The sequence below is a fragment of the Vidua macroura genome, chromosome 14 (assembly GCF_024509145.1).
Source record: "Vidua macroura isolate BioBank_ID:100142 chromosome 14, ASM2450914v1, whole genome shotgun sequence".
Lineage (NCBI taxonomy): Eukaryota > Metazoa > Chordata > Aves > Passeriformes > Viduidae > Vidua > Vidua macroura.
Window position 1 is genome coordinate 13,145,560 of NC_071584.1, and position 26,320 is coordinate 13,171,879.

At 41.9% G+C, this 26,320-nt stretch overlaps 1 protein-coding gene across 2 annotated transcripts in view; it reads right to left on the reverse strand.

Annotated features, from left to right (window-relative positions):
- Positions 1 to 5,417: 5,417 nt before the first annotated feature.
- Positions 5,418 to 26,320, reverse strand: part of DOCK11 (dedicator of cytokinesis 11) — a 78,064-nt gene continuing 57,161 nt past the window's right edge. For both annotated transcript variants that reach the window (XM_053989959.1, XM_053989958.1), the window contains 13 exons: positions 22,440 to 22,622; positions 21,673 to 21,786; positions 19,768 to 19,983; positions 19,619 to 19,676; positions 17,845 to 17,951; positions 16,800 to 16,922; positions 15,798 to 15,911; positions 13,753 to 13,899; positions 12,690 to 12,900; positions 12,175 to 12,368; positions 11,613 to 11,713; positions 10,165 to 10,303; positions 5,418 to 7,706 (listed from right to left, as the gene is read on the reverse strand). In XM_053989959.1, the coding sequence (XP_053845934.1) occupies positions 7,584 to 7,706; positions 10,165 to 10,303; positions 11,613 to 11,713; positions 12,175 to 12,368; positions 12,690 to 12,900; positions 13,753 to 13,899; positions 15,798 to 15,911; positions 16,800 to 16,922; positions 17,845 to 17,951; positions 19,619 to 19,676; positions 19,768 to 19,983; positions 21,673 to 21,786; positions 22,440 to 22,622 (1,830 nt within the window). In that variant the 3' untranslated portion in view covers positions 5,418 to 7,583. The remainder of the gene's footprint in view (positions 7,707 to 10,164; positions 10,304 to 11,612; positions 11,714 to 12,174; positions 12,369 to 12,689; positions 12,901 to 13,752; positions 13,900 to 15,797; positions 15,912 to 16,799; positions 16,923 to 17,844; positions 17,952 to 19,618; positions 19,677 to 19,767; positions 19,984 to 21,672; positions 21,787 to 22,439; positions 22,623 to 26,320) is intronic.

Sequence of the window (26,320 nt, forward strand, 5' to 3'; positions counted from 1 at the left end):
AGTTCATTCTGTGAGTCAAAGTCGTTTTCCTTTTACAACTGCGTTCATAATTGTCTGCTACAGCTATTGAACCGTGCCCCAGACGAGGTAGAGTTCATATCCTCTCCCAGGAAAGCAGCTACGTTAGCACATCCCCGAGCAGTTCTCTTGATGTCGGAGCAGTTATTCAGCCCCTGGTAGAATGCTGCTTTTCAAAATGCCTCCTGAAAATTCAGCTAATTTCTACAGCTCTCATCTGTGCTAAAAATGCATATTGTTCTCTTTTTTTCAGATCTGCCTTCCACAAACTTCCCCAAATTCCCTCTGCTTCAGCCCTTTCCAAATATTATATGGTCAGTTGCAGTTTTGCTCTCACATTTTTTATGGGTGTGATGCAGCAAGTTTTCCAAAATTTTTCGAGAACTGGGAATAGGATATAAGTGCTATTTTGATGAATTTCAGGAGAATAAAATATTTGGGACAAAACTTTTCCTTCTGAACCAGAATTTTGTGGCAGCTAGCAATCTTGGTCCGAGTTACCACCCAAATACAGGTATTCTAAAAATAGTACAGATCCAGCAGGGAGGAAACTTAGCTGAGTTTCAAGGCAAAACAAAATTTGTTAGTAAAACTAACTTATTCCTAACCCAACAGAATGTTTCATTATTTACTCAGCTTCTCAAGGAGTTTTACAGGAGTTCATCTGCTTTTTAGACACTCATTCTAGAAAAAAGGAAGTGGACCTTTTTATGACAGGGTGGGGAATATCCTGTGTTAATGTTGGGCTTTTTTTGCTTTTCAGCCTTTTTGTTTCCCTGTGAAATAAGAGGACTTCTAGTTGCCCTTTAAAAGTGCCAAGGACCTGCAATTATAATCAAATAAACATGTAGTTTAAAGTTCCAGGATGTGGAACATTTAAGCTGTGTGACGGAGATCAGATTGTGCAATTAGAACAAGCATGGACTATGCCTGCTAGTGAGGACATTTGTAGAGTAGAGCTGATCCAAGCAACCCCTCTCTCGGTTTCAGTTTCCTTGCTGATGTTTTCTTTCCTTCCTTCTTTCTGTTTTGTCCACTCCTTCTCCCAGGAGAGCCAATGCCAAGCACACATGCAATTGTTCACTGCTTTTGGCTGCCTGCCCATCAATGTTGTCCACAGCTGAAACATTTTTCCCCCACTCTCTCCCTTCTCCCTGAATGCTCAACTCGTTGTCATATTCCCATCCCAATTCACAGCAACCAGAACTGCTGCCAGAGCCTTTGATCCCTGCCACCTACCAGAGACTTCCCATTTCTCAATCTCATTGAGTCCTGTCCTGCAGCTTTGTGTTGCAAATCTCATGCTCATTTATGTTCTTGTGAGCCAATGCACCTGCACTGTGGTGACTGGAACTTGTATAGGCACACCTGAGGAACATTTCAAATGATCTGTTGAACAAGTACTTGGGGTATGGCTTCAGGTTTGGTATAAGCTGATTTACAATCATCTTACTGACCTGCCCTTGGCTGCGTGCTCCTGCCTTTTCCACACATACAAACAAAGCCAGTGATTGCTGGGGCATGCAGTGAGTTTGCAGATGCAAGAAAACAAAAATCCAACAATTTTTCCTGTGCATGTTCCCTAAATCAGATTAAGAAATTGTACCAATGCCTGGTATGCCTGCATAATTACTAAGTCCAGCAAGAGGCAATGATTATTAGCAGCACAGGGCCACGGGGAATGGTCCCTTTTGGGACCAGAAGTTGTTCCATACCAATGTTAAGATTTCTCCTTTCTGATTTTGCAGCAGCTTCTGTCAATACTTTAGGTCTCAGCCAAAATAATTACAGGCTTTTCAGAAGATGGCTGGAGTCAGTTCAAAAAAGGACTCAAATAGAATACAGCTGGATCTGAGGTACAAAAATCCAAAAATGTGTTGAAAAAAACCCAATCTGACTCACATGGCTCCTCATGTCTTGACCTTTGTTGTGTTCTTTGTTCTGTGTTCTTTGGGGATATCTAGAATTTTGTCATACATGTTCACAACAGACATGAACTCTGCAAACTCTGAACTGCTGCCCAAGCCCTGCTGGAAATGAGAAATTCTGTGGAATAAAACCCACCTCTTTTGAAGAGCACTTTTGGGTGGACATGGAACTAAGCATGTTTGTACAAATGTTGTATCTCCCCTCTAATAAATTCTATTACAAGCCCATGCATCAACTTTCCTGCTCACTATTCCCTAAGCATCCAGATCTATTTGATTTACCTACTTATTTGGCAAGGGAGTAACTCCTTTACCAAGGAAGGCAGGGCATAAACCTGGTTTTACACCTTTTTGGCCAAGGCTTGCAAGAGCTCTATACAGAAGCCTCAGAAGACAAAGTAGAAAAAGCAGTTTGTTCTTTATCCTCTGATGAGGTAAATAACAATTATACCTGACTTACATTACATCACATAAGAGCTACTTCAGCTGCCTGGGCATGTACATTATTCGAACGACCTTGTAGGTTGAGCTAGTTGAAGAAGAGCAACAATAAATACATTCCCAAAGAGCAAAAGTCTGGGCTTGAAAATTGTAACTTCAGAACAGAGCAAAAACCCAGCCACAAACTTACTGGGTATTTTTTAGGAAAGTAGGGTGATCTGCTGGGACGTTTCCTTACTTGTGATTCACCTCTTGTTTCTATTGATGAATTTGTGTGTATGACTGTCTGTTTTCCTCATGAATCATATTTTTGGGATTTCTCTGATCTGGATGTTGCGGTGCTCATGCTCCTTCAGGATTTTTAAGTCAACATCTTCTATTTATTGCTGAATAATTAAGTGTTCACCATTTCATTAGGTGTACTTTTGTGTTTGAAGATTTATTTTGGTAATCTTCCTTAGAGGGTGCATATGTGATAGCTCAGTGCAGTAGGGTTTAGTCTCACGAATCTTACACTGGTATTAGCTTCTGATCACTCACCCTGTGAGTGTCAAGAAGAAGAAAATGTGTGAAATGAAGAAAAAGACTATTAAAAAAAAAAACAAACTAGGCAAAACATGTTTATTGAAACACTTATTTTTCCTGTTTTTCTAGTCTTTTATTTTGACCTGGAATAAACTCTGAACTTGACTGCAATGTGACTTTTTTTCCCTGGGTTCTTGTCAAAATTATTCATTATTCAAGAAGAAGGGAGTAAAAAGAGCAGTATAGGATGGCTGGTCTCAGGAAGATCTTGAGCAGCTCTGTCCATCCTCTGTGTTCAGTACAGCAGTTAAGAACTGAGGTAAATGGGAGGTGCTGTTCTTTCACACATAGAAGGTTAAACTAGTACTAGAGGGCTAGTGCAACACTCATAGGTACAACATGCAGGATAAATGCACTCCTGTTATGATTATGGAGCAGCAGGTGTTAGACTTACATGAGAAGAGAGTAAATTACATCCAGCTGAAATATTATATGTATATCACAATTGGTTCGCCACTGCTTGGCACAAACATATTATTTGAAGCACTGAGTCAAGGGGTTAAGTTAGAAATGTAGTTAGCAAAGATCATATACTGTGATTAGAGCTTAACAAGGAAACTAACTGATACCAGGTGGGATAACTGAAACAAAGTTGGGAATGACAGGTGATATATGAAGTATTGTAAGAGTGCAGGAGTCATAAATACCGCTGACTTCTAAAAATGAGAAGAGGTTTGGACTGCGACCAGCAGATCAAAAATCCTGCCAAGGCAGCTTTCTTCCTCCCACACACCCACTCCCTTATTTCAAATCCCACCGACCCAATTAAGAGAACACAACTGCGCAGCTGTAATGGATATTCAGCTGATTATAATACAGAGCAGGCAGGTAATGATTATGTATTATGTGTCCTTAGAAACTGTGTGAATATGTAAAACCTTTTCTGTATAAATAGAGAGCAGAAGTCTGCAACTCTTTGGGCATGTCTTTGGAAAATATTCCACATGTGTCTGGCGCTGTAATAAATAACCTTCAACTTTTCTTAGTTGGAGAGTCGTTTTGTCTGTGCTTCAGTACTACAGTCTTGTTGCATAAGAATTAGCTGTACACAGTGCTCCTCAACACAGTAAGAACCCCCTTTTCAGTTAGAGAACTCATCTCTGTGAACATCAGATCAACACACGCTGCTCTCCTCAAGTGGGTAAATTGGGTAAGATGTAATTTCATTTCTATTAAATTTCTGAGCCCATAATTTCCACCTATGTTCCTCTCCAGTTCTTTTGGGCCAACTTACTCAAATCATAACATGGAATCCCTGGGATTTGGTATCTTTAGAAAGGGAAAACAAACATATTTTCCTACTTTAAGACAAAGGTATTATGTTTATGTAAATTCTTATCTGATGTCAAAATACCATTCAAAGGTCTTCTGGAACAAAACCAAATGTTACACGCTACAGGTATTCTCTCATCCATGACTTTTCATTTGCTGGCCTGTCTCATGAAAAGTCCTGATATCAGACGAAGATTAGAACATCAAATAATATGTAAAAATGCATCATTCTCTGCAGTAAGTTCTTCATTCCAGACTTTTTGGGGGAGAGGAAATGGAGCTCTGAGGTTATTTTTTCTTAAAGTGATACTTTCTAATCCCTCTGCAGAGAAAAAAGCAGTAGGTCCAAGAGAGAAAATGTTTATACTTTGCTTACTTGGTAAATCTCTAAAAGCAAGTTCTTGTACATAAAATTCTGGCAGACTCTTTGCTGACTTGTATGTCCTATTTGTAAACCATCTGGCTTTGACACATCCCATTATCCAACCAATCCTGATACTTTGAACATCCAACTCCTCTTAATCCTCACAGATACTTCATCCTATTTCTTTTCCTTTCATGCAAAATTACCAAGGCATCCACTTGATGTGTTACACAGCAGTTTTACAGAAAGAATAATTAGAGGCACGCAAATAAAATGCATAATGTAGCCAAACTGAGGCTACAGTGAGGCTACTGAGTATGTGCCAGGATGTCCTTTGAAATATGTTCCACTAATTTTTCCAAGACTAAAAAAAATCCTACCATTCCTTAGGCAATATAAGAAAATAAAAAATGTTAATAAACAATAGACATTTCTATTCTTCTCAAACAGGTTGCAAATATGATGTACCCAGTGTATCAGCTACATAAAACAGGCACATATACAGTACAATCTCCAGATATATCTGTGAGTTAAGCTCTTTCAGCCATAAATAAGAAAAGATCTGGAGGATTTCTCTAAACTGGACAATTAAGTAAGAAAAGAATAGATAGAGAAAATGTGATCATCTTCTTGGCACCATTGTCTAAAAACAGCTGTAAAATAGTGGCTACTCCTCATTCTTTCTAGATGTCTAAATACATAAATGAAAAACAAGTTGGTTTGTTACAACTCTTTTTATAACCTATGTAAAAAGGAGATTTTTCTGTAGAAAATCCAGAAAAATTATTTAGCAGGACAGAAGGCTAATCCTTAGGACATATCATTTTTGTAATTCATTAAAACTGCAAATAAGTGTATCTTCTGAAATGCAGTGACTGCATATATTCTAACTGGACTGATATTAAGTACTTCTTTTTTGGCCAAATTACTGTTACAGCTTTCCAGTATATGACAGTCAAATGACAGAACGACTTCAATATCAACACCTTCAGAAGTTCAGACAAAAATTCATCTTGGACCATTAAAGACATCTGAAGATACAAGTAAGAATTCCACTGGAATTCCAGTAAAAATAAGAAACAGAAATTGAAAATTCAGCCAACAGTATTATCTCAGAACATTAAAGACATCAAAAAACATGCATAAGGATCTCCCTGGAAATCCAGGAAAACTATTAGGTTACCTGTAGTATTTGAAAGAGCTACAGTGCAAGAGCTTTTGAATGTCTGTATCTCAAAGATCTGGTGACTGTAGTCAAGATATACCTTTACTACTGATATTTAGAGGTCAATTAGTTTCAAAAGTATCTTGTATTGGATTAACTATTAATGAGCTTCACACCTCTTAGTAAAGTAATTTGGAAAACTCTCACTGTATGCTTTTAAATACTGTTTGTTGAAAGATAACAATGAGGAAGGTGCTAACCATATTTACACACACGAATCTCTCTTCCTCTTACTGAAAGTTTGTGCTAAATTTAGAGCCTGTCTGGCAGAGAAGCACATAGAAGCAGAAATGTAGCTGGTTTGTTATAGGCACATCTGTATTTTGCTTGAAACAGCTAATGGGTGAATTTATGGATCACAACATTATTTTCTCAGGATACAAATAATTGCAGGTCTTTAGAATCATGCATAATAAACATTTTGAAATGTGGTCCAGTTACTATTTGAAGATTAATTTTTGTCACAAAGATTTAGAAGCTTAACATTTCATAGACACTACAGCCAAGCTAAATACCCAGCTGGAGTCCTTTTATTATGGCATTTTGTTACATATCCTTAAAACTCCCACCCTTCCCATAAGAACTACTGGCACCATATTTACAATTGATAGGATTTTGAAAAACACGGATGTTAAAAATGTCGCTGGATAAAAGAATTACTGAACTGTGTTCTTCTTCCCGAATCTGAAGCGTGTTATTAAAAAAGAGGCAGAAAATGTATGAAAGCTTTGGGAAGGGGAAGAAGGAATAAAAGAATTCTGGAAAATATATATTCTCTAACCACCTATCAGACATGAAAAACAATGAGCTGTCAGAGAACAAATCTGCTTAACAGGAGGGAACATGCCTGACTTGTGGTGCTAACAAATCCCTCAATTTTGTATAAGTTAATTTGATGTGCTGCAAGTTTTTAAACCACATCTCTCCGATTATTAGAATTTTTTCCAAAAGTTATTAAAGCACCTTATAATTTCCAACTCAATTTAAGCTGTTCTCAGAGTTTATATCTGTGTGAGGCCATGAGTGGCAAGCAGGAGAAAACTCTTATAAATGACACATCTCTCAGGTTTGCTCTCAATGAGTACAATCCATCCTCTCTTGCAGCTACAGTAAGCTCAACTTTCATGGAGATTACTTTAGAAATATCTGCTCTGAGGATGTATGAATTTCTGATTTAGGTTTTATTATTCCAGACTAGGGCAAGTTTACTGACATTGAGTGCAATAGGGGTATGTAGCCCAAGTCACTTTTTAGAAGAGAAAGGTCTCTTACCAGTAAATACGATTTCTCCTTCATGTCCCCTGTCCAACAAAGCTTTTAGCAGCAAATATGATATAATGCTAATTTCTATATACTTTATAGTCCATCTATTTACAAAGTAGTTTTACATTTTATTATATTCCATTGTACAACTTTACACAGTATGTCATCGTTTCGATTCATAGTTCAGTAATTCAACATGTATTTAGATAATTGCCTTTCCATGTCCTGCTATTCATTTAGCTTAAAAAAAATAGTAGAAAACAAGCACAGTGGTGCAATGTCCAGGCACTTTCAATGTTGCTCAGCAAAATAAGCAAGCACCCTGTTTGAAAGCATGGCAACTTTTTTTGTGGGGGAAAAAAAACCCAAAGCAAAACAAACCAAACCACCCTGCAATTCAATCTTTGCTCATCATGGATGGTTTTAAACATCCTTTGCACAGTTCAAAGAATTCCTGAGGAGGCCCTGTAAAATATGACTGATATGTTCATATGTCAGCAGTGGGTCTGAGTGAGCAGTAACTTCCATCACCAGAGGTTCCACTGATCGCACAGAAGACATGGAGGGAGTCCTGCATCCACGGTGAATGCATTGTGTCTTCATGATAGATCTAAACAAAGCAAAACAATCATAAATTCAGTACAGGTTTCACTTCATTATGATAATGAAGCTCTTTAAAAAGGTATGCAAAAGAGATATCCAACCTTGTCTTCAAAGCTGTTTCACAAAGGCAGCGTAACAAAGAAATGAGAAAGAAGAGTAGTTTAGTGATTTCTGTAGCATTAATACATACACCATTCTGTGCATGACTGGATCATTTTTAGTTACAACTATGCACTGTAGGAAAGAAACAGTTCTCTGTATAACAATTTTTTATTATGTCTCAACAGAAACAGAATTCTAATAGATTTTTTGTGAGCAATAGGAGTATATGCAGTTAAATCCCAAAGACACTGACTACCTCTGTGTCCAGGTTTTGTATTTTGCAGCCTGAAGGACACCCTGACAGCACAGGATCCAGCTGGATCCAGCTGGCAGAGCTGACTGTGTATTTATTTTCACCACGTGGTTCACCAGTCTAGTTAGTTGAAATTGCAATAGTGAAACTGAGATCACTTGCCATCTTAAACAGCCTCTGGACATCCAGCTTTCTGCCAGTCTCTGGAATTTCCTGGGCCTGTTCAGCTGCAGTTTATAAAATTTTTGTGTTTACATTGTAGCTTAAAAGATTTGTAAATTGGTCAAAGGCTGACCCAGTGACTACCCATCTGCTCTTGCATCTCAAATGAAGGGTACTGCCTGTGCTGCTTTATGACACTGACAATATAGAAATATAGAAAAGCATATGTTGTTTGCAGTGAGAACCCTAAGTTAATGCACTATACTTTTTACATTTAACTGAGTAATGTTGCAAAATAAGAAAACTTATTCCATTAGGTTGAATTTGTTAGATATTAGGTCATTTTGATGGCAATGAAAAGTTCGAGTCAGCTCTTGTACATCATGTTGTGCAACTATGAATAACAGTGTTCATAAACATGGTTATTTTAAGCTGCCTTTTGAGCTATTAGAAGAAAGTGAAGAGTATATCCTTCCCAGGGAGCCCTTCACTTGGACATTTCAGTCATACTTTGCCCGTTAAGCAAAGACAACACAACAGCAGATAAATCAACTGAGGTAGCAGGGGGTGTGTTTTAACAATGCTTCTTTGTGCTAAAATAATCTTAGCTAGTGTACTTTTACTGTGCAGGACTGAGTGATTTGTTTTTGATTTGACTATTGCAAAATTCAAAAGCCACAAAAGTTTCAGCAGCTGCATGCAAATTAGATGTCTTGGCACTGGCCAAGCTTAGAGTAAGCAGGTGGCAGCTCTTATGAACAAGCCTCTCTGAGCAAAGTTCAGTACTGGAGTATGCAGGCAGTGGCAATGAAAAAAACAGTGTGGCAAATGTGCAAAATCAATAGTGGCCACAAGCAGAATAGAAGGGGAATCTAACAACAGCAACAGGAATGCAGCAGTCCCTCTCAGATGGATCCACCCTTCCATTCCTACAACAAAATTCATCCCCATCATGAGACTGTTTCCCTGAAATGATATTGTACTATTCTATAACAAGACTCCATAAGCATTATTTTATTGCAAATTAACCTTATTACAAACAGCAGCCTGGTGCAGTTGTATTATTTTGCCACTTGCAGGTTTTTCACTTAGTGTGAACAACTACTCAACTGACTGTGGAATTTGCCTATCCGTTTTTAGTGAGTTAATATGTTGCATATTTAATTCAAAGTCACACAAGGACTGAATATTGACTAACTCGGAGATCCTGAAAGCATTCTTCTAAATTTCAGGTTGTATGGACCACAATGCAGTCTGTACTGTTGATTTTATATCCTTGATGCTATAAATCTACAAGCTTTCTTTTGTCATAATGAAGGAAAAATTAAAGAGCACAGGCATGGGAATTACTTCAGAATGACAGTTCTCATCTAACTTCACAGCTTAATACTAGATAGAATTACAACTGCTCTTTGAATCTCTCACCTCTCTGATGCTACTATTCAAATATATATTCCTAGAAAGATCCAAGAAAACATAAAATCAGAGATCAGATAATCTAGCATGAATTTTAACAGTGCATATAAATGGCATGTTGGCATTAGGCAAAAATTGTAAGAAAAGTAACATTTAATAAAACCCCATAAGCTGGATATAACTGAGGAAATGGAAATTCTGCCAGAGAATTTTGACCTGTGGTAATTTTCAAATATGATGCAGAACGTGGCATAGGATTTCTGATGACCACAGCAGGCAGTGGTGTGTCACTGAAGACTCCACCTTGCAGCACTCAATACCAGCATCAGGCTGAGACTTTCAGTCAACAGAAAGCAGTTTTAGGAATCCACCAACTCTACTGCTTAATTTTCACGCTCGCTTACTCGCCCGTTTATCTTTAGCTACAGAACACGAGGAGTGGTCCCATTTTCAGTTCCCAGCCAGATTTCAGCTTAGTCACTTTTCAAGCACAGAGAGCCACCTCCGTGGGCTCCCGATGTGCAGTACATGCCTGCTCATGGATGATGTCAGAAAGCTCTTTCACCATATCCTGAAAGTTTGATTTTAACCCCTCATGGTACTCCACTTGATCCTCCTTAATGAGACGCTCGTTGAGCTCCAGAGCAATTCCACAGGCTTGGATAAACTTCCTGGAGAGGAAAGGAATGAACTTGGGGCATTACAATAGTCCAGTCTTCCATCAACACAAGCAACTGAACAGACAGGCAAACCTCATTATTTCCCACCCCCTTTCTCCAGTGTTTGGGGCAAGACATATTCCAGGGGTATCCCTGGCACAGTGACTCAGGGAATGAAGAGGGACTGCAACACAGGTATTGGGCTTTCTGCTGGAGCTCCTTTGAGCCTGGATCCTCAGTAGGAGGGACAGCCAGTCCTGCAGGGCTGGCCAGAGCTGGCTGCGTGTGACACAGCAGGGCTGTCAGAGGTCAGGCTCCTGACAGCAGAGACACCCTCCAGAAGGAAATTCACACCATGGGGAGCTGTCATGCTCTTTCTGAGGCCTGTTATTCATTCTTTGCTTCACTTAACACACATATTTTCCTTTTTTATAAAACTCAATAAAAATACACTCACAACTGAAATGGAGACTGTGTTTGTCCTGCCAGGCTGGAAAGTAAAACCATGCATGGCATGTTTTCAGGGATTGCTGCCTGATTGCCAGGTTACTTGGTACATGGAAGGAGAATGGGATTGGCCCAAATGCTGCTTTCTTCATACAACGAGAATGGAGAAATGGTGAAATGGGAGTCACCAGCACAGAATAAAAAATGCAGGGGCTGGTGGACAGCTGGTTGCACCTGAGAGGTCCAGAAAGAGTGTGGTAAAGACTCATCATACTGAGGTGAAACAAGAGTTGCCAAATCTTATCCTGGGGGACACTTTCAAGCGGGAGGTAAAACCTACCCTTAAGGGACAGAAATTGGAAAAACACCTGTGCAAGTCACACAGTTTCAAGAATTAGCAACAGAAACAAGAACAGTGCTCTTCCACCATAAACTGGGGAAGGATTTGCTTTAAAATATGTCAAGTTCATCCTTAGCTAGCAAAAAATCCCCTTGGAAAAACTGGCAAACAATGCACAGTATCAAGACCCTTGAGCCCCTGGACTGTCAGATCTCTGGTTTTCAAACATACTTAATGTGATAATCTGAAAAACCCACACAAACTGTTGAAGCAAGTGCTCAAGAAAATCTTTCCATAGGGAGCACAGCCCTAGACTTGGGAATATGTATCTTGATATATATAATCTTGATATATATATAATTTCATTGGCTTTTTTTCCTATGTGTGAGCACCCACAACCCCATGAGACTTGGATCTTTATGAGACATATCTGAGTATCCAGCATCTGCTGAGTTTGGAGACAGACAAAAATATAATCAGAGCAGGTACCATCTTCCAGCCAGCTGCTAGTTTTCATTACATTAGAAAACCTACCTGAACATTTCTTTTAACTCATTCACCTTCTTAGCAGGATATTTGCTGGACTGGCTGTCACTTAGGAAAGCTCTGGCATAGGCCAAAGGACCAGCATTAACCTAGAATGAAAGAAGAAATAATTTATGCTAGAACTCCTGCTGAGATAAAAAGAGGTATCAAGCTTGTTTCCTCATATTTTCCTCTTATTTCTGTGTGGAAAAGCAGCACAGTCTGAGTCCTAAGGTCACTCATCCAGCTTGAGGGGCCAGGCTCACAAAACAGCTCTGTGCCTGATCCTTACAGTACAATCTTCAAGACTTAAGTATATTTCAGCAGTTACTTATGGTTAATTAATGTGCAATTACACTTGGACTTGACACTGTAAACACCACTGGAGGAAATGTTTATTCTCATGAGCCAGCTGCATGTGCAGCACTGAACATGACAGGGAGGCTGTGCTGGAGGCTGCAGCCCTGAAGCCCGGGTAGTTAATGATTTCTGGAAAGTAAATGTGTTGTGACCATGGCTCACCCCGAGCTGTGCATGGAAATGCAATTCTGAACAGACATCAAACACTGACCTGCACAGAGACACAGCCCTGCAGTTTGAGCTGCAGCTGGATCATGTCAACATCACCAGCAGAGCTGCAGAGTTTCTGCAGCTCTGCTGTCTTGTCCCTTATTTCATCAGTAGCGACATCAATTGGCTTTAAATTAACCTGATGTTCATAATTGACCGGAATTCTCTTCTTAACATATGGAAAGGAGTTCAAAGCTAGGAGAAACAGCAAAAGAAATGTACAGATTGAAAAGTCATGCAGCACATAGGAGTACTCTTCATAAAACATATACAGGCAGATTCTTGCCCCTGGGGATGTGAAATCCCAAACAAGGCTGTAATTTACCAGGAAGACTTTTTAATCTGTAAAAATGTGCACATAAAAACACAAGGTAAATTCCCCCACCCAACCAGAATATTGTGTCACAATTCTGATTAAGCTGAGAGAATTTTTCACATTTCTGGAATATTTTCATGAGTGAGAAGAGTCTCCTAATAGTTAATGATACTGTCTCATGTTCAGATATTTGTACTTACTAGTTAGAATAGTCCTTTTTTTACATTGTTCTTCCACACTGCCATGCTTTTTTCCAGATAAAGTGTAAGGAGTTTCAAATACAAATCTATTGATATTATGATTTCTTTCAAATTCAGTTTTTCTTTCAGACATTTCTTTGTCTTCAAAGTAGGGCTTCACATAAGTCACTTGAATATGGGCATATTTGGGATCAAGGTCTTTAATGTTGACCTATGAAATAAGAGGGTTACTCACAGGAGAAGCAAAGGTCAGTAAGTGATAATTGGCTAATCTATTCACTGGGATCCGATTTTAAATAATTCCCTGCTGATCTGGCCTCTCTGCATGAAGGCCAATGACACACCAAACACTCGTTTTGCCATCAGCTGGTATGTCTAGACCATCCACCAGCACGTAAGACAAGGAGGTGTGGCACAAGAAATACATCACTAGGTGCCAAACAAGCTGCTTCTGCAGCAGGCAGCCACGTCCCCTGATCCCCCAATGCAGCACAGGCCTGAGCTACTCAGTCCTTTTAATGAGCACAAAGTTTCCACACCGGGATGCAGTGCTCATGCAGTGCTGGGCAAGCCCAACCTGCAGGCTTGCACTGAACCAGCTTTGGGATCACCAGCACTGTCTTTGGTAACCCAGATAAATCCCACTGCAGCCTAAGGGTGTGCACAGCTCTTGCAGGGAGCATAAATAAGTACTCCATATGAAAAGAAAAGAGCTAAGGCTGCAAGGCCCCAAGAGATTTTCTATCAGACTTGCAGCATCAAAGCAACAAGAAGTAACTCTGCTTCCAGTCACCTGATGCTCTGTGCTGGTTTCTAATGCCTTCAACAAGGCTCAGTGCAATGGGGATTGCAATTTCCATTCATAATTCACACCTGGGAGCCACAGCAGCACCAGCACTTGTCAAGCTGTGCAACATGTCCATACACAGGAGCATGGGGCAATTGGGAGCAAGTGTTTGTAAGAGGGTGGAGGAGAGGGCTCATTCTCCCCCTCCCACTGGCAGAAGGAAGGGATGCTCTGTCATCTTCCTTCAGCTCCACAGAGCATGCAGTTTAACTGTACCTTATTAGAATCCTGGATAATCTTTACAGTCTCTGACCCAAATTTTTCTCCATAAAGTTTAAGAAGTCTGAAGGAGATCTCCGAGAGGCCGGTCAGTTTGGGTTCCTTATAGACGTATTCCTTCCCATCTTCTTCCTCAAAGAATGTCTGGCATAAACAAACAAAAAAAAAAAAAAAAAAAAAAAACAACCAAAAACCAAAAAAACCCAAAAAATACCCAAAAAACCAAAACAAAACAAAAAAAAAACTCAAAACAAAACAAAACAAAAAAAAAACCACAACCGAAAAACAAAAAACAGTGAGAAATAGCTGTATTTCTTCATTTGGAAAACTTTTATCTTAGATTTCCTGCTTGTAAAGCAAGCTTCCACTAACATTTCAGAAAGCTAAAAAGTTTTGGAAGGCTATGGCTCACTGAACTTTTCCTGTTTAAAGCTTCCTTTTAAAAATGGTCTAAATAAAAAAAATTCTTCAACCAACACAAACACAACACATCATTACTTGAGTACAATCAGTGAGAAATCTAAACTATGTGGAAGATGGTTTGGCCAGCATTTGACCTTTTGGAAGTTGGAAAGAGATAGGGAGGAGAAAAAACCCACAAAAACAAGGTACAGAGGAGCAGAAAGATATGTGAGTTGAGGAAGCCCTGACAGCAGAGCCACAGGAACAGCCTGAAATTAAGAAATTTGTGTAAGCTGCAAGAAACTTTAAGCAATAAAAAAAGAAATGGGTTTCCTGTGCTTTAATTCCTCTTGTGTTCAGGGAAGTGGGATTTGGTGTATTTACTGTAAATGGAGACCAAAACACATCAAAAGCTGTGCTTGCATCACCAGTCTTACCCATAATGGAAACAACATGGGAACTTCATCCTTTGGTGAGCTGTTCCAGTTAGAACTTGTGACACAGCGTTAAGCTATCTGTGTGTAGCTGGAATTAAAAGCCAGAAAAGCTTCAAAGTGCAAAACTGGATCAAGTACTGTTTGTCAGGATGCTACACAGCTCAATTTTAAGGGCTGATCCAGTTATTTCCAACTCCTGGAAAACGAAGCTAGCAGTTGTTTCCTTGTATCTGTTGCTAACCTTATTTACTTTTTACATATCCAAAGTTACAGAGAAGATGAGGGTAAATATAAAATGCATGTCTGCTGCAGCAAAAGTCACTGCTCTGATATGTTGTGACAGTGACATTCAAAGCTACAAACCCATGATGGTTTCAGGAGAATTCATCATCTCCTCTAAAAGAAGGAATAAAGAAAGGCAAGGCTTACATAATTTACATTGTGTTTTCTAAAGAGGGCTCATGCACCTCCCCTTGGTTATGAGTCCACAAGCAGAAGCAGGTTGTTCAGAGACAGAAAGGACATGAGGGTATCACACTTTATTAGCTGCTACAGGTGGAGAAAAAAAATAAAACCACAACTGCTTTTAAACTCAGAAGACTTCAATGAGATATGATAAGATCATGTTGCTTCCTGGGACTCTGAGCCCAGATCTTATTCAGTTTCCAGCGACCTCAGCCAACACAAGTACTACCTATCTCTACATGTGTGTAATAAACACTCATACTCTGCCTCCAGAGTGTCATAACCTCTCTCATAACCTTTTACTTTGCTAATACCCAGAAGCAAGCAGCATTTTCCTGTAGAAAAAAATGTCTGTTACTGCTACTGTTTAGATACTATGGTTATAGTTATATGCTGTTACTAGTTAGATACTATACACCCTAAATTATGTCTGTGGAACCTACAGTAACTATAATTACAAAAAACCCCTCAGTATTTTCTGAACCCTATAAGACATTTCCTAACTGCTGAGTTGTTTTAAGAAAAGCCTACCAGCAGAATCATAAACTTTATAATAAATCAAGTGCTTCTCCAAAGAGATACAATCCCTCATCCCCAGAGTGCAACACCAAAACACTCATGTAGGCACACTGGTGGCTGCACCAGAGGAGCTTTTCAACTCCAGGTCTGACAGAGCAGCAGCTTTTGGGGCCACGATGCCTGGTGAGGGGTAGCTGGCAAGCCAGTGTATATACTCACTTGTCCATAAAAGGCCACTCTGAAAAAGGTTCCAAGAAGCCTCTTCCTTGTGTGCATTACTTCCAATATCTTAGCATATGCTCCGTGGAGTGTTCTGTACAGCTGGGTGAGTTTCTGGAAATCAGATTTTAACATTATGAGGAAAGCAGGATTTTCCAAGCAGCACATTCTAGCTAACACCACCAGCTTCTGAGATACCTGAACACAATCCTCTGGAGAACTGAAACCTTAATTTCTAAAGAGGTTGAACTCATGCAGTGTTGTTTGAAAAAGCTGGTTTTAAGTAGATGCTCAGTGTCAGGTCTGCAGGGTAGCACAGACTGCAGTAACACCACTGCCCCTGGAGAGAAGGCAGACTGCACTGTCTCAGTGTGTTTCCTGACTGAGCCTTCACACACAGAGCAGCTGGCAATATTTTACCCATAAAGACAGTCTTTGATTAAAAACAGCTTTACAATTAAAAAAATAGGTCGCAGTAAGGCTTCCCCCCTCCCCCCAGGTTCAGTTATATGGCTGGATGTTCTGTCACAGCAGAGGGAGGGAAAGGGGACCAGTATTAAGGTGAAGCACAGGTCACAGCACGTGATGGGAAGGAGCACGGCTGGGAACAGCTTCCTTCCTTCCTCTCCACTTGCCACTGAGGTACCCACAGATCCAGTCCTTTCCTTGAACTGTCATTCTGTTTTTAACCCTTAAACACCTCAGGTCTCAAAAAGAATCTAGCTTCGATGAGCATATGGAATGAAAATAGGGGTTTTTTACAGGAAGGAAGGTGCTAATTATTCACTAAACATGAGTCATCCATGTCATTAGCTTTGATAATGACCTTTCAGATCATTGCTTTCACTAATTTCTTTAATAACCAACAATGAGGCACAGTGTGTACTTTACTGACACCAATTCAGTAACTCATATCTTCAAAAATAAAAAAGTCCCCTGTTTTTTAATTCTTAGCAGTCTCGAAAATTACCTGCTCTATGCAAACTCGTTCAAAATACCCACCTCAAATTCTCGCCGCTTTTCATAAATAGGAATGATCAGTTTGGAAACTTCAGAAATTGTTTCATAACGCTCTGCCTTCCACAGGCCATCTATACACTGCTCCAGCAGCTCCACCAGGACCTCCTATGACAGCAACCAAATGGGTGGTGTTACTAACACTCCAGCTTAGAAGATAAAACCATTTTAACTTCAGATACTTCTATCAGATCCCAGAATAAGTAATTGCAGTTACATAAGTTTAAACACTGTGTATTCCTGGCCTTTCTAAAGGCATTCTAAATTTTGGGGAGGGGGAAGAGGAAGAAGAAGGAAAAGGACAAGTTATTTTTCAAAAGTTCATTAATTCTTCATAAACCATTAGCATAATAGCCAACAAGTATGTCCTGGTTATTTAGTTACTCCCCCAGGAAAATGCAAAAACTCTGGGAGAGTATGGACATGAAACACATCCAAGGAACAAGTATTGGCTGTGATGCCAAGGATCCTCAAGCCTTGATGAACAGGCAGCTGGGCTGCAGGGCCACCTTGCTCAGCCACGTGGCTGAACCAAGGCAGCTGCACAGGGATGGTGCTGAAGTACTTGTGAGACTTCATGACTCATGGGTGGATCTACCCACTTCCCCAATGCCTTGCTAGGGTTTCTGGATTGTTCTGCTACCTGCAGAACAGCCCTAACTCCAGGGAGAGCCTAAGATGACCTCTCCCTTGCAGAGCTTGCCCTCATGTCCCTTCTTGGAAACACCACGCCCAGCTGTGCTGGCAACATTAGCGTTTGCATAACACAGCAGGCAGAGGTGGTGGTGCAGCTTCTTCAGCCCCAGTGAAAAGCTCTTCGTAGGAACCAAGAACTTACATCAGTTTTACTTGTCTGAATCATACACAGAAAATTCTCCAGAGCAGATTTCTCTTAGGAAATTGGAGTGGAACAGTCTTGTTTACAGATACCAGGGCACAACTGCAATTTGTTAGAGCTCATATGAATGAAGTCTAAAACTAAATCCTAGTCAGATATCAAATATCCTGTATCCACAGTACAGGACCTCACCTCACTGTAATGCACATCCATCATGCCACCATCTTCTTTCATTGCACCTTCTTCATCAATGTTGGGAGTGATTTTCCTGAAGGCAGTGCATCCACTGGGAAACAGTTCTGCAGCAGACAAAAGCAAATGGATTAGTGAAATTATCTCAAATGTGTCATGCTGCTGTACTTTAACCTGAGCTGGCAAATCAATACCACCCAACAACTCTCTCACTGCCCCACTCAACCCTGGTGGGATGGGGAGGAAAATCAGGGAAAAGAAGTAAAACCCATGGGCTGAGATAAGAATTTAATAATTGAAACAAAGTAAATTAAGGTAATAATAACAGAGAGAGAGATAAAAACCTCAAGAAAATCAAGTGATGCACAACACAGTTGCTCATCACCTACTGACCAATGCCAAAACCATTCCCAGACTGGCCCCTTTTCCAGGTAAATCCCCCAGCTAATACATTGAGCATGACATTCTGAAATATCCCTTTGGCCAGTTCAGGTCAGCTGCCCCAGCTATTCTCCTTCCCAGGTTTTTGTGCAGCTCCTCACTGGCAGAGCATGAGACACTGAAGAAGTCCTTGGCTTAGAGTAAGTGCTGCTGAGAAACAACCATAGCAGCCACGTCTTGTCAACATTACTCTCACACTGAATCCAAAACAGAGCACCAGCTACCAAGGAAGAAAAGTAACTCTATCCCTATCCAGCTGTTGCTGGAGAGCTGGGTGGTAAGCACACAGAACTGTACACTCCTAGCAAGGAAGCACAGTTAGGTACCCCAAAACTTTGGGTAGTTCAGCCTTTACTGAATCATTCCAGCCTCTGTATATGCAAAGAGTGCCAGTGACAGAAATAACTCAGTGTTCAAACTTCATTTAATATTCCTTTGGACTTGTTCCTCTTCCCTTTTAGGAGTTCTCCTTTACTACTACTTGTGGTAAGCAGCCTTTGTGTACAAATAAAACATTGTGAACTTTCAATACCCCCCTCTCTGCAGCCATGTGAAATGTGCATATATATCACAAGAACAACTCCTGATTTTTCCCACTTTGCCAAGACAAAGTACAGAATTTGGAGCAACTCCAAGTCCCCAGAGCAGGGCACTGAAGAACTTTCCAGCCAAGGCAGTGTATGTAATCAGCTTTCATGCAGCCTTAACTTTCTGAAATGTTAAGGGTCCACTTCAACAATTACTCCCTTACATGGAAATGAGAAATGGGGTCAATATATTAACTGTGGAGCAGGTATTTAAAAGAAAACCTTCAACGTGGTGTAACTTGAGAACACACAGCTCTGTCCTTCCTTCCTGTTTTGCACTAAGCCACAAACTCTCCTTTTTTTCTGACTGTTCTCTACATATGTGTATGCTTAGGCTACAGTCTCATTTCTTGACTGAATTTTGACTGCTTTATTCTACAGTTTTTTGTACTGCCTACAGTAATAATTCTGATTATCATATTGAGTTGGTTTTTAACATGGCCTTCCCCAGTGAGCACATTTCCTAATGTAAAATACAAGTGAACATTTAAACCAAGACATAATGTGTTGGTTCTTATTTCACTCAGCACCATGCTAGCACAGCTGTCTAAGTAAACAGGTATGAACAACATTCATTTCTTAAAAACTACTCATCATCTTCTAGCTTTATACACTGCAATAATTTTTTTTTTCCTTTTTAGCTTGTTTATAAAATAACTATTTACCGAATTAAGAGAGCCTTAGACTCTGACACCCCCAAACCCCACCATCACCTTTCTCGCGTCTCCCGAACAGCAGACACTTACTCTTCCTGTGCAGGAACTCTGCAACGAGGGCTGCTACGTGAACATAACACATGGCTGCCTGCAAAGCACAAAGGGAAATTATCAAAATGTCACCTGTAAACCTGTCCTGATGTGCACCATCAATCTGTGCTTTCAATTGCACGAATTACCTCTGAGAAGTCTCCGTTCTTCACGTGTATCTTGGCCATGCTGTCCAGCCACGTCTTCCGGAGCTCGGGGGTACTTGCGTAAGACTTGGCCAAGCTGTACTGGAGATCAACCAACATTTCTGGGTCCTTCTCGTGTTCTTTCATTTGAGCAGTAGCCATGAGCACTGTGCGGATTCTCTTTGTCAAATCTTTGACTTCGGAAGGAAAAGCTGTCGCCTGACACAAAACAAATTGAATTAGAAGCTAACACAGAAAACACAGGCTTTGCCAAGGAATGACCCTTTCAGCCAACACTTCACGTATCTGAAAACACTGAGAACACAGTAGGTAAGGCTAATTAACTCTTCCTTACTGAACTCACACTCACACAGTGTACAGTGTTTCAGCTGCATTCAGAGGCATTTCAGTCATGACATGCACAGGGCCAATCTCTCCAGGTTGTGCCCAGGATGCCAGGCTGGCTGTTCCTGTGCTACAGTGAGGCTGCCACTTTGGCATCCTGAGGAGCTGCTGTGAGAGCAACACAGAAGAGCTCCATGCATGCAAATATCTCTGGATGAAACCACAAACCATGGTTCCAGTATTTTTTCATGTCATTCAACATCTGGCTTGTTAGGCTCTGATGTGGTCTCTCTTCAATTCCCAAAGCAATGAAGGCATTTGTAGAGCTTCCCACCACAGGAATGTAGTAGAGAAGCTTGTGCTCTGATCTGATCCCCTGCTCAGAACTAGGCCAACGTTGAGTTAGACCAAGGCTTGTCCAGCCAAGTTTTATAATCTCCTAAAATAGAAAATCCACCTCCTTTCTAGGCCCTGCCCCAGGGCTGCACAGTGCTCTTGGGAAATAATTTTGTCTTAAGCAAAACTGGAATTGCCCTTGCTGCAACTTGCATACACTGCCTCTTGTCCTGCACTCCACACCTCTGAAAAGAGTCTCACTATGTCTCTATAAACTGCCTGCTGTGGAAAGAAGCAGGTAGGTTCCCCCTCAGCTCTCTCCCCTCCATGATGAGCCTGGTTTATGCTCCCTCTCCTCAGACTCCTGTACCCCAGCTGCTGCTGTGGCTGTGCATGGCATTCTCTCCAGTGTGTTGAAATGTCTCTTGTACTCTTGCACTTACACAAACACAAAAACTCAATATAACGATCATCTCATGATGCAAATTACAAGTAAAGTATGGCTCAGTAAAACCCTTACCAATATGTGAGTGCAGAAAAGAACTGAGGTTTTTGCCAGGTATAACCTAACCCTAACCTATAAATTTGTTAGATCACAATTAAACACCCATGGAAGTCCTCATTAAGCCTTTAGGCCATAGGATAACCGTGGAACTGTAAAAACACTTCCCATTTCCCCTCTCCTGCCTTGGCAGCTACTCTGTGTGAAATGGAGCATGTTACAATTGCTCAATGGATTGGGTACAAACCACTAATTCTAGCACAAAGATAGGCAATTATTTTCCAAAGAAATACAACCATTAATCTCCACATAAGAGCTGTTTCTTAACATTACTAACACTCAGTTGAATAAAACCAAATCCTGCTGATTATTACCTTCAGGCAACAGAAATACCAGACCCTCCCTTGTCATTTCTCTCAAAGCTGGGTGTTCCTGGAAAACTCTTTGGACAATCTTGCAAGAAGAACATGGCAAAGCACAACCTGAGCTGCTGGGCTCCCTCCCCTTGGTGTGAGGCCTCACATTTGGAGCACGACCTGCCTGAGCAGCTGGTCCTATTGCAGCTGGCACGACACTTGTTTACTGAGCAAATGCAGCCTACTACAAGCCTATAAATCACAGTTCCAGTCATTAGCCCAACCCTTTAAAAGAGTTTCCTGGAGTCTGTTCCCAGGCTCGCATCAATGGCTGATAGCACATGATGGGATGTGACATCTCCAACTCACCTTCATAGGCCTGTCGCTGTTTGCAAAGTTGTTAATGATGAGCAAGGAGTCCTGAAATCTGGTCCCACCACTGAGGGCCACATCTGCAATTAACTGGCTCACTGCAATTATTATCTGTGGGACAAGGTAGAGGCTTTATTTAAACAAGCCCTAATAAAAGGGTTTTATTAAGGTCATAGTTAATAAAATGCTCACAGGAAAGCATCACATCTTTTCCACCATGTAAGCAGTGGCTGGTGTTGTGGCTCAGCTCTCACGTCTCCCCAGGACAGACACTCCCCAGGGGACCAAACTGCTTTGCAGAACTAACAATCCAACTATTAAAATATGAATCCCCGTTTGGACATTAGCTAGCTTCTTCTGTGATTCTTTACAACCCAGAGGGTATTCATCTGTCCCCCTAGGTATCTACATTTACTTCAAAAACTACCAATGCCAAAAAAGCAGCTCCAAGGAAATCCCTTCTCCTGCCTCAAGGGCAGCTGTCCTTTCCACCCCATCCCAGCCAGCCCCTAGCACAGTGATGTGTCTGGTGTCTGATACACTAAAACTCAACAGCTTGGAGTACTTGATGGCAATTATTTCACCTAAAGGTGCCTGGACCAGTCACTGGAAGTAGGAATTAGGCAAAGCCTGGAAAGCAGGAGGATTTTTGTCCATATGGCAATGGCAGGATCCTCTGCAGGTATGAGGTCACAGAGCTCTATTGCTGTAACTGTTCATGAAATCTGAGGTGTCCTGTCTCTAGCTTTTCTCCAGCCACCGACCTGAAGATGTGTCCTCAGAAACGTTCTCCTTTTGGTGAACTCAAAATTATTTCTCATCAGGAGGTACAGAAGAGCAGAGGCTTCGTTCCTTGTGGAGGACACCTTGGAAGTGCAACACTTCAGGATCTCATAGCAGAGGGCAGCACACATGTTCACCCTTCCTTTGAAAAATGCTGAGGGAAACTTCACAAGAGACATGCAAATATTAGAAAATACACCACTAAATGGCACAGGGTTCAGATGGGCAGGGGGACAGGGCACCAAACTAAGCTCCAGCCTGGACAGCCTCAGCAAAACTTCTGCCAGAATTCTGAGCCTGAAAGCATTTGTGGGAATGAATTTGGGGCCTATTTTTAACCACATTTCCTAAAGTAATGTGAACTTTGCTGTCATGCTTCTGGGGATGTGATTGCTTATGTCCAGCTAACTCTTTCCCTGACAACATCTGGGTTTATTGGCAAATTCTCACCAAATTGGACTGATAGAATTACATTTTTACAAAAGCCATAATCATAAGCAATGGGGCAGAGAGAAAAGGTCCCACAGACATTCCCACCACAAGGTGCTATCTGGAACATCAGAAAATCCATCTGAGCCCAACCAGGAATCCAACCTCACTGTGAAATGTGACCTGCAATGTTCACACATCTACTTCTACATGATCCTCCAAAAACATCTAAAATCATGCCTGCATGCCCTCAGGAATGCAAACAAGGAACTGGCTTGTCCCTCAGAGCCTAAAATTCAGTGACCTGCCCTGCCTCCCCAGCCAGGGCCACCCAGGGAGCAGCAGGACCAAGCCAAGCCACAGTGCAAGCTCCCTCGGTCACAGCGGGGCTCAGGGACCTGCAGCGGGGAGAAGAGGAACACCAGCACCCTGGTGGTCTGTCTGTCCCCTCACCAAACCCTTGAGCACAGCTGTCAGGCCAAGCTCAGCCCTGCCTGGAAAGGGACACCTGCAGCAGAGCCCTGCCCCAGTGGGCAGCAGCCTCCTGGGGATGCCAGGGTGTGTCCCTCTGGCTGTGGTCACAAGAGGTGGCTGGCGGGGAGGGGACACCACACTTGGCTTCCTTCCACCTCGGCCACAGCAGGCTGAGCACAGGGAAGCAGAACAAGGAAGGGCTTTGTGCTGGCATGCAGGGACCTGCTGGGGAGGGGAGATGCCAACACCTCCCGAGGGGGTGGAGGCTTTTGGGACATTGCACAGCAGCACTCTGCTCCTTCTGCTGCAGCTGGCAACCAGACCCAAAGAATTTCCTGCAAAAAGAGGCAACACAGGCAACCAGGGTTTTACCTATTCAGAGGAAAGATGTGTTCAGTTTGTTCGAGACCCCATGGTCCTCATGGGGCATGGTCCATTAGCCACTTTTATCTGCCCCACTGCCTTCTGCCCATGGGAGATGACAGTAAACAGAATCAGAGGCTGAAGCTGTTACTGTGGCCCTCTACTCCTTGCATTAAGTATGTATGTTCCAGGAAAACTTGCAGGTACTGCCATGGCTACCACCATGGCGTGCTGGTGACAGGGTCTTAAAACAGGGATCTAGGACCTGTGGCTAGCAACATGCTGGGATTGCACCAAGAAACCAGAATTAGGACACAAAACACATTTTGTTCACTGCCTCTGGCCAAAAATTATCTTCAAAAAATAAAAATGGGAGAAAGAAGGAAAGAGACAAACAAATATCATAATAACACAGGGCCACACAGCTCGTGTGTGTGCACCTGGGAAAGGAGCTCCAAGGAACTGCTGCCCACTGCAGTGCTGTCCTTCCCCCAGAGCCAGACAGGATCATGGTCAGCACTGGCCTTAGCCCAGAGCTGGCCCAGCTGTGTGACACAGACAGCACAGTGATGGCTGGCACCTCCCTCAGCAGGGACACTGCCTGCCAGCAGAGGCTTTCCAGACACTGACAGGGACAAAGCCCTTGCCTGGGGATCTGCTGCAGGAGGAGCTCTGTGCACTCCCCTCCACACCCACCAGCTCTGGAGGAAAACCTGTGCCCTTTTCACAGGAACCCATGTCCCTTTCTGGAGACCAAGCCCAGGCAGATGCAAGGGCTCCTGGTGCCAGGTTCAGGGAAGCAGATCCAGGGGTGAATGGCTGCTGGAGGTCCGGCCAGGCGCTGCCTGTGGCTCCCCAGCTGGCCCAGAACATTGGGGAGAGCACGAAACAGCCCCTGTGGTGGTGACTGTGCACATGCAGGAGCCCATTTCTGATCCAGCCCCAATGGACCAGAGCAGGGCTCAACCCAGCAGCCAGCTCCCAGAGAGGCCTCAAAGGGACATGAGGGCAGGACAGCCATGGGGACAGGCAGAAGAGATGTCTGAGCTAGTTTTTAATGCACACCCCTCCTCTATGCATGTTTTCCTTTATAACCTTTAATTTAAAGACCATTCCTAAGCATGCATCTAGGTATTTATATATGTATTTATCAGTTATTGCCCTGAAAAGACAGATTCAGTTCTTAAGAAAACCTAGGGTGTGAAACAAGAACAATCTAGCTTTTGTTGCTTCTTACCAGCCAGTAAAACAGAGGAAGCTTTCTTGCCAAATTCCCAGAACACATGCATGCAACCAAAACCAAAGATGCAAACACTTACAGAAGATTTTTGTTCTTTGCTCTCATGCAACGTTTTTAAAGTCTTTTGCCTATCAAATAACTGGATTTAATGCAGAAGACAAATTTTGGGATGCAGAATACATCTCAGGAGTTTTTTCCCTCCAGCAACCATTTGCTGTGACCACAAATAAGAGGGGGATTCTTTTCATTGTAATTATAGCTACAGAAAGCCATAGAAATGAGAAATTTTCCATTCTAGCACTGACAAAGGTGTAACTCCCTTTTGCTTTTCTTGAAGTTACAAAGTAGAGCAGAGCTGGTATTTGAAAACAAACTTGCAGGAAAACATTTCATCCTTGACTCGTCATGCAATGCAGTGACCACCTGCCTTGGCCACCATAGCCACTTCAGGCCTCAGAAGAACCTTTGAGAGGACTTAAAAGGAAGTTTGGGACTCGTGTGGTTATGGAGTTGGCAAAGAAAACACTTCCTCCTTCTAGATACCATCTGCTGGGTTCATATCTTGCTTTTACAGAAGCCATATATGTCCTGTCATAGGGGAAATGTGAGAAAGCTGAAATCAATAATTTGTATCTTTAAAGACCCATGATGTGAAATTCAGCATGGATTTAGACCGGCATAAATCCAAGAAAACAATCCCACTGCCCCATCCTTGCAGCAGCCAAGCATGCAGCCTCCTTGCTGCCACTGATGTTCTGGAAAGCAAGTGTAGAACCCCTGAAGGGCTCCAGGCTTTGAAGGCTGACAGTGAGATCAAATTGAGCAGGTGTGCATATTTGGCTTCACTTTTAAAAAAACCTACAGAAAATATGCCAGGAAGGCAAGGAATGTCTATTATTTGCTATAGGCACAAAACAAATATTTCTGGCTAAGCAAACTTTTGGCTAGCAAGGGGGAGAGCAGGGTGTGTGCAGATCTGCAGCAGGATGTATCTCAAGGCTAGGCAGATCACAGGCAAGCAGAAAAGCCAAAAGAAAGGCAGAGCAATAAACATGCACTGAACCCTGCAAAAAACCTGAGTGATTCCTGCCCCTGCCAGTTGCCAATCCAGCAGGCTTTAAGAAGCCCTGTGGAAAAACACCTTGTAGGAGACCACGCTGACTGGAGCAGACAGGGAGCCAGCAAGACCTCTGCATTTCTGCTTCTCATGTGTTTGCTTAGCACAAGCCAAAATCCAGCCCTAGACTTAGACTTAACTCTTAGCTTGGCTGTGGGGTACAGCAAAATGCACAAAACAAAGACTTTTTCCACCTTTGAAAAGCAGTTTAGCAATCTCTTCTTTTAATCAGACTTTGC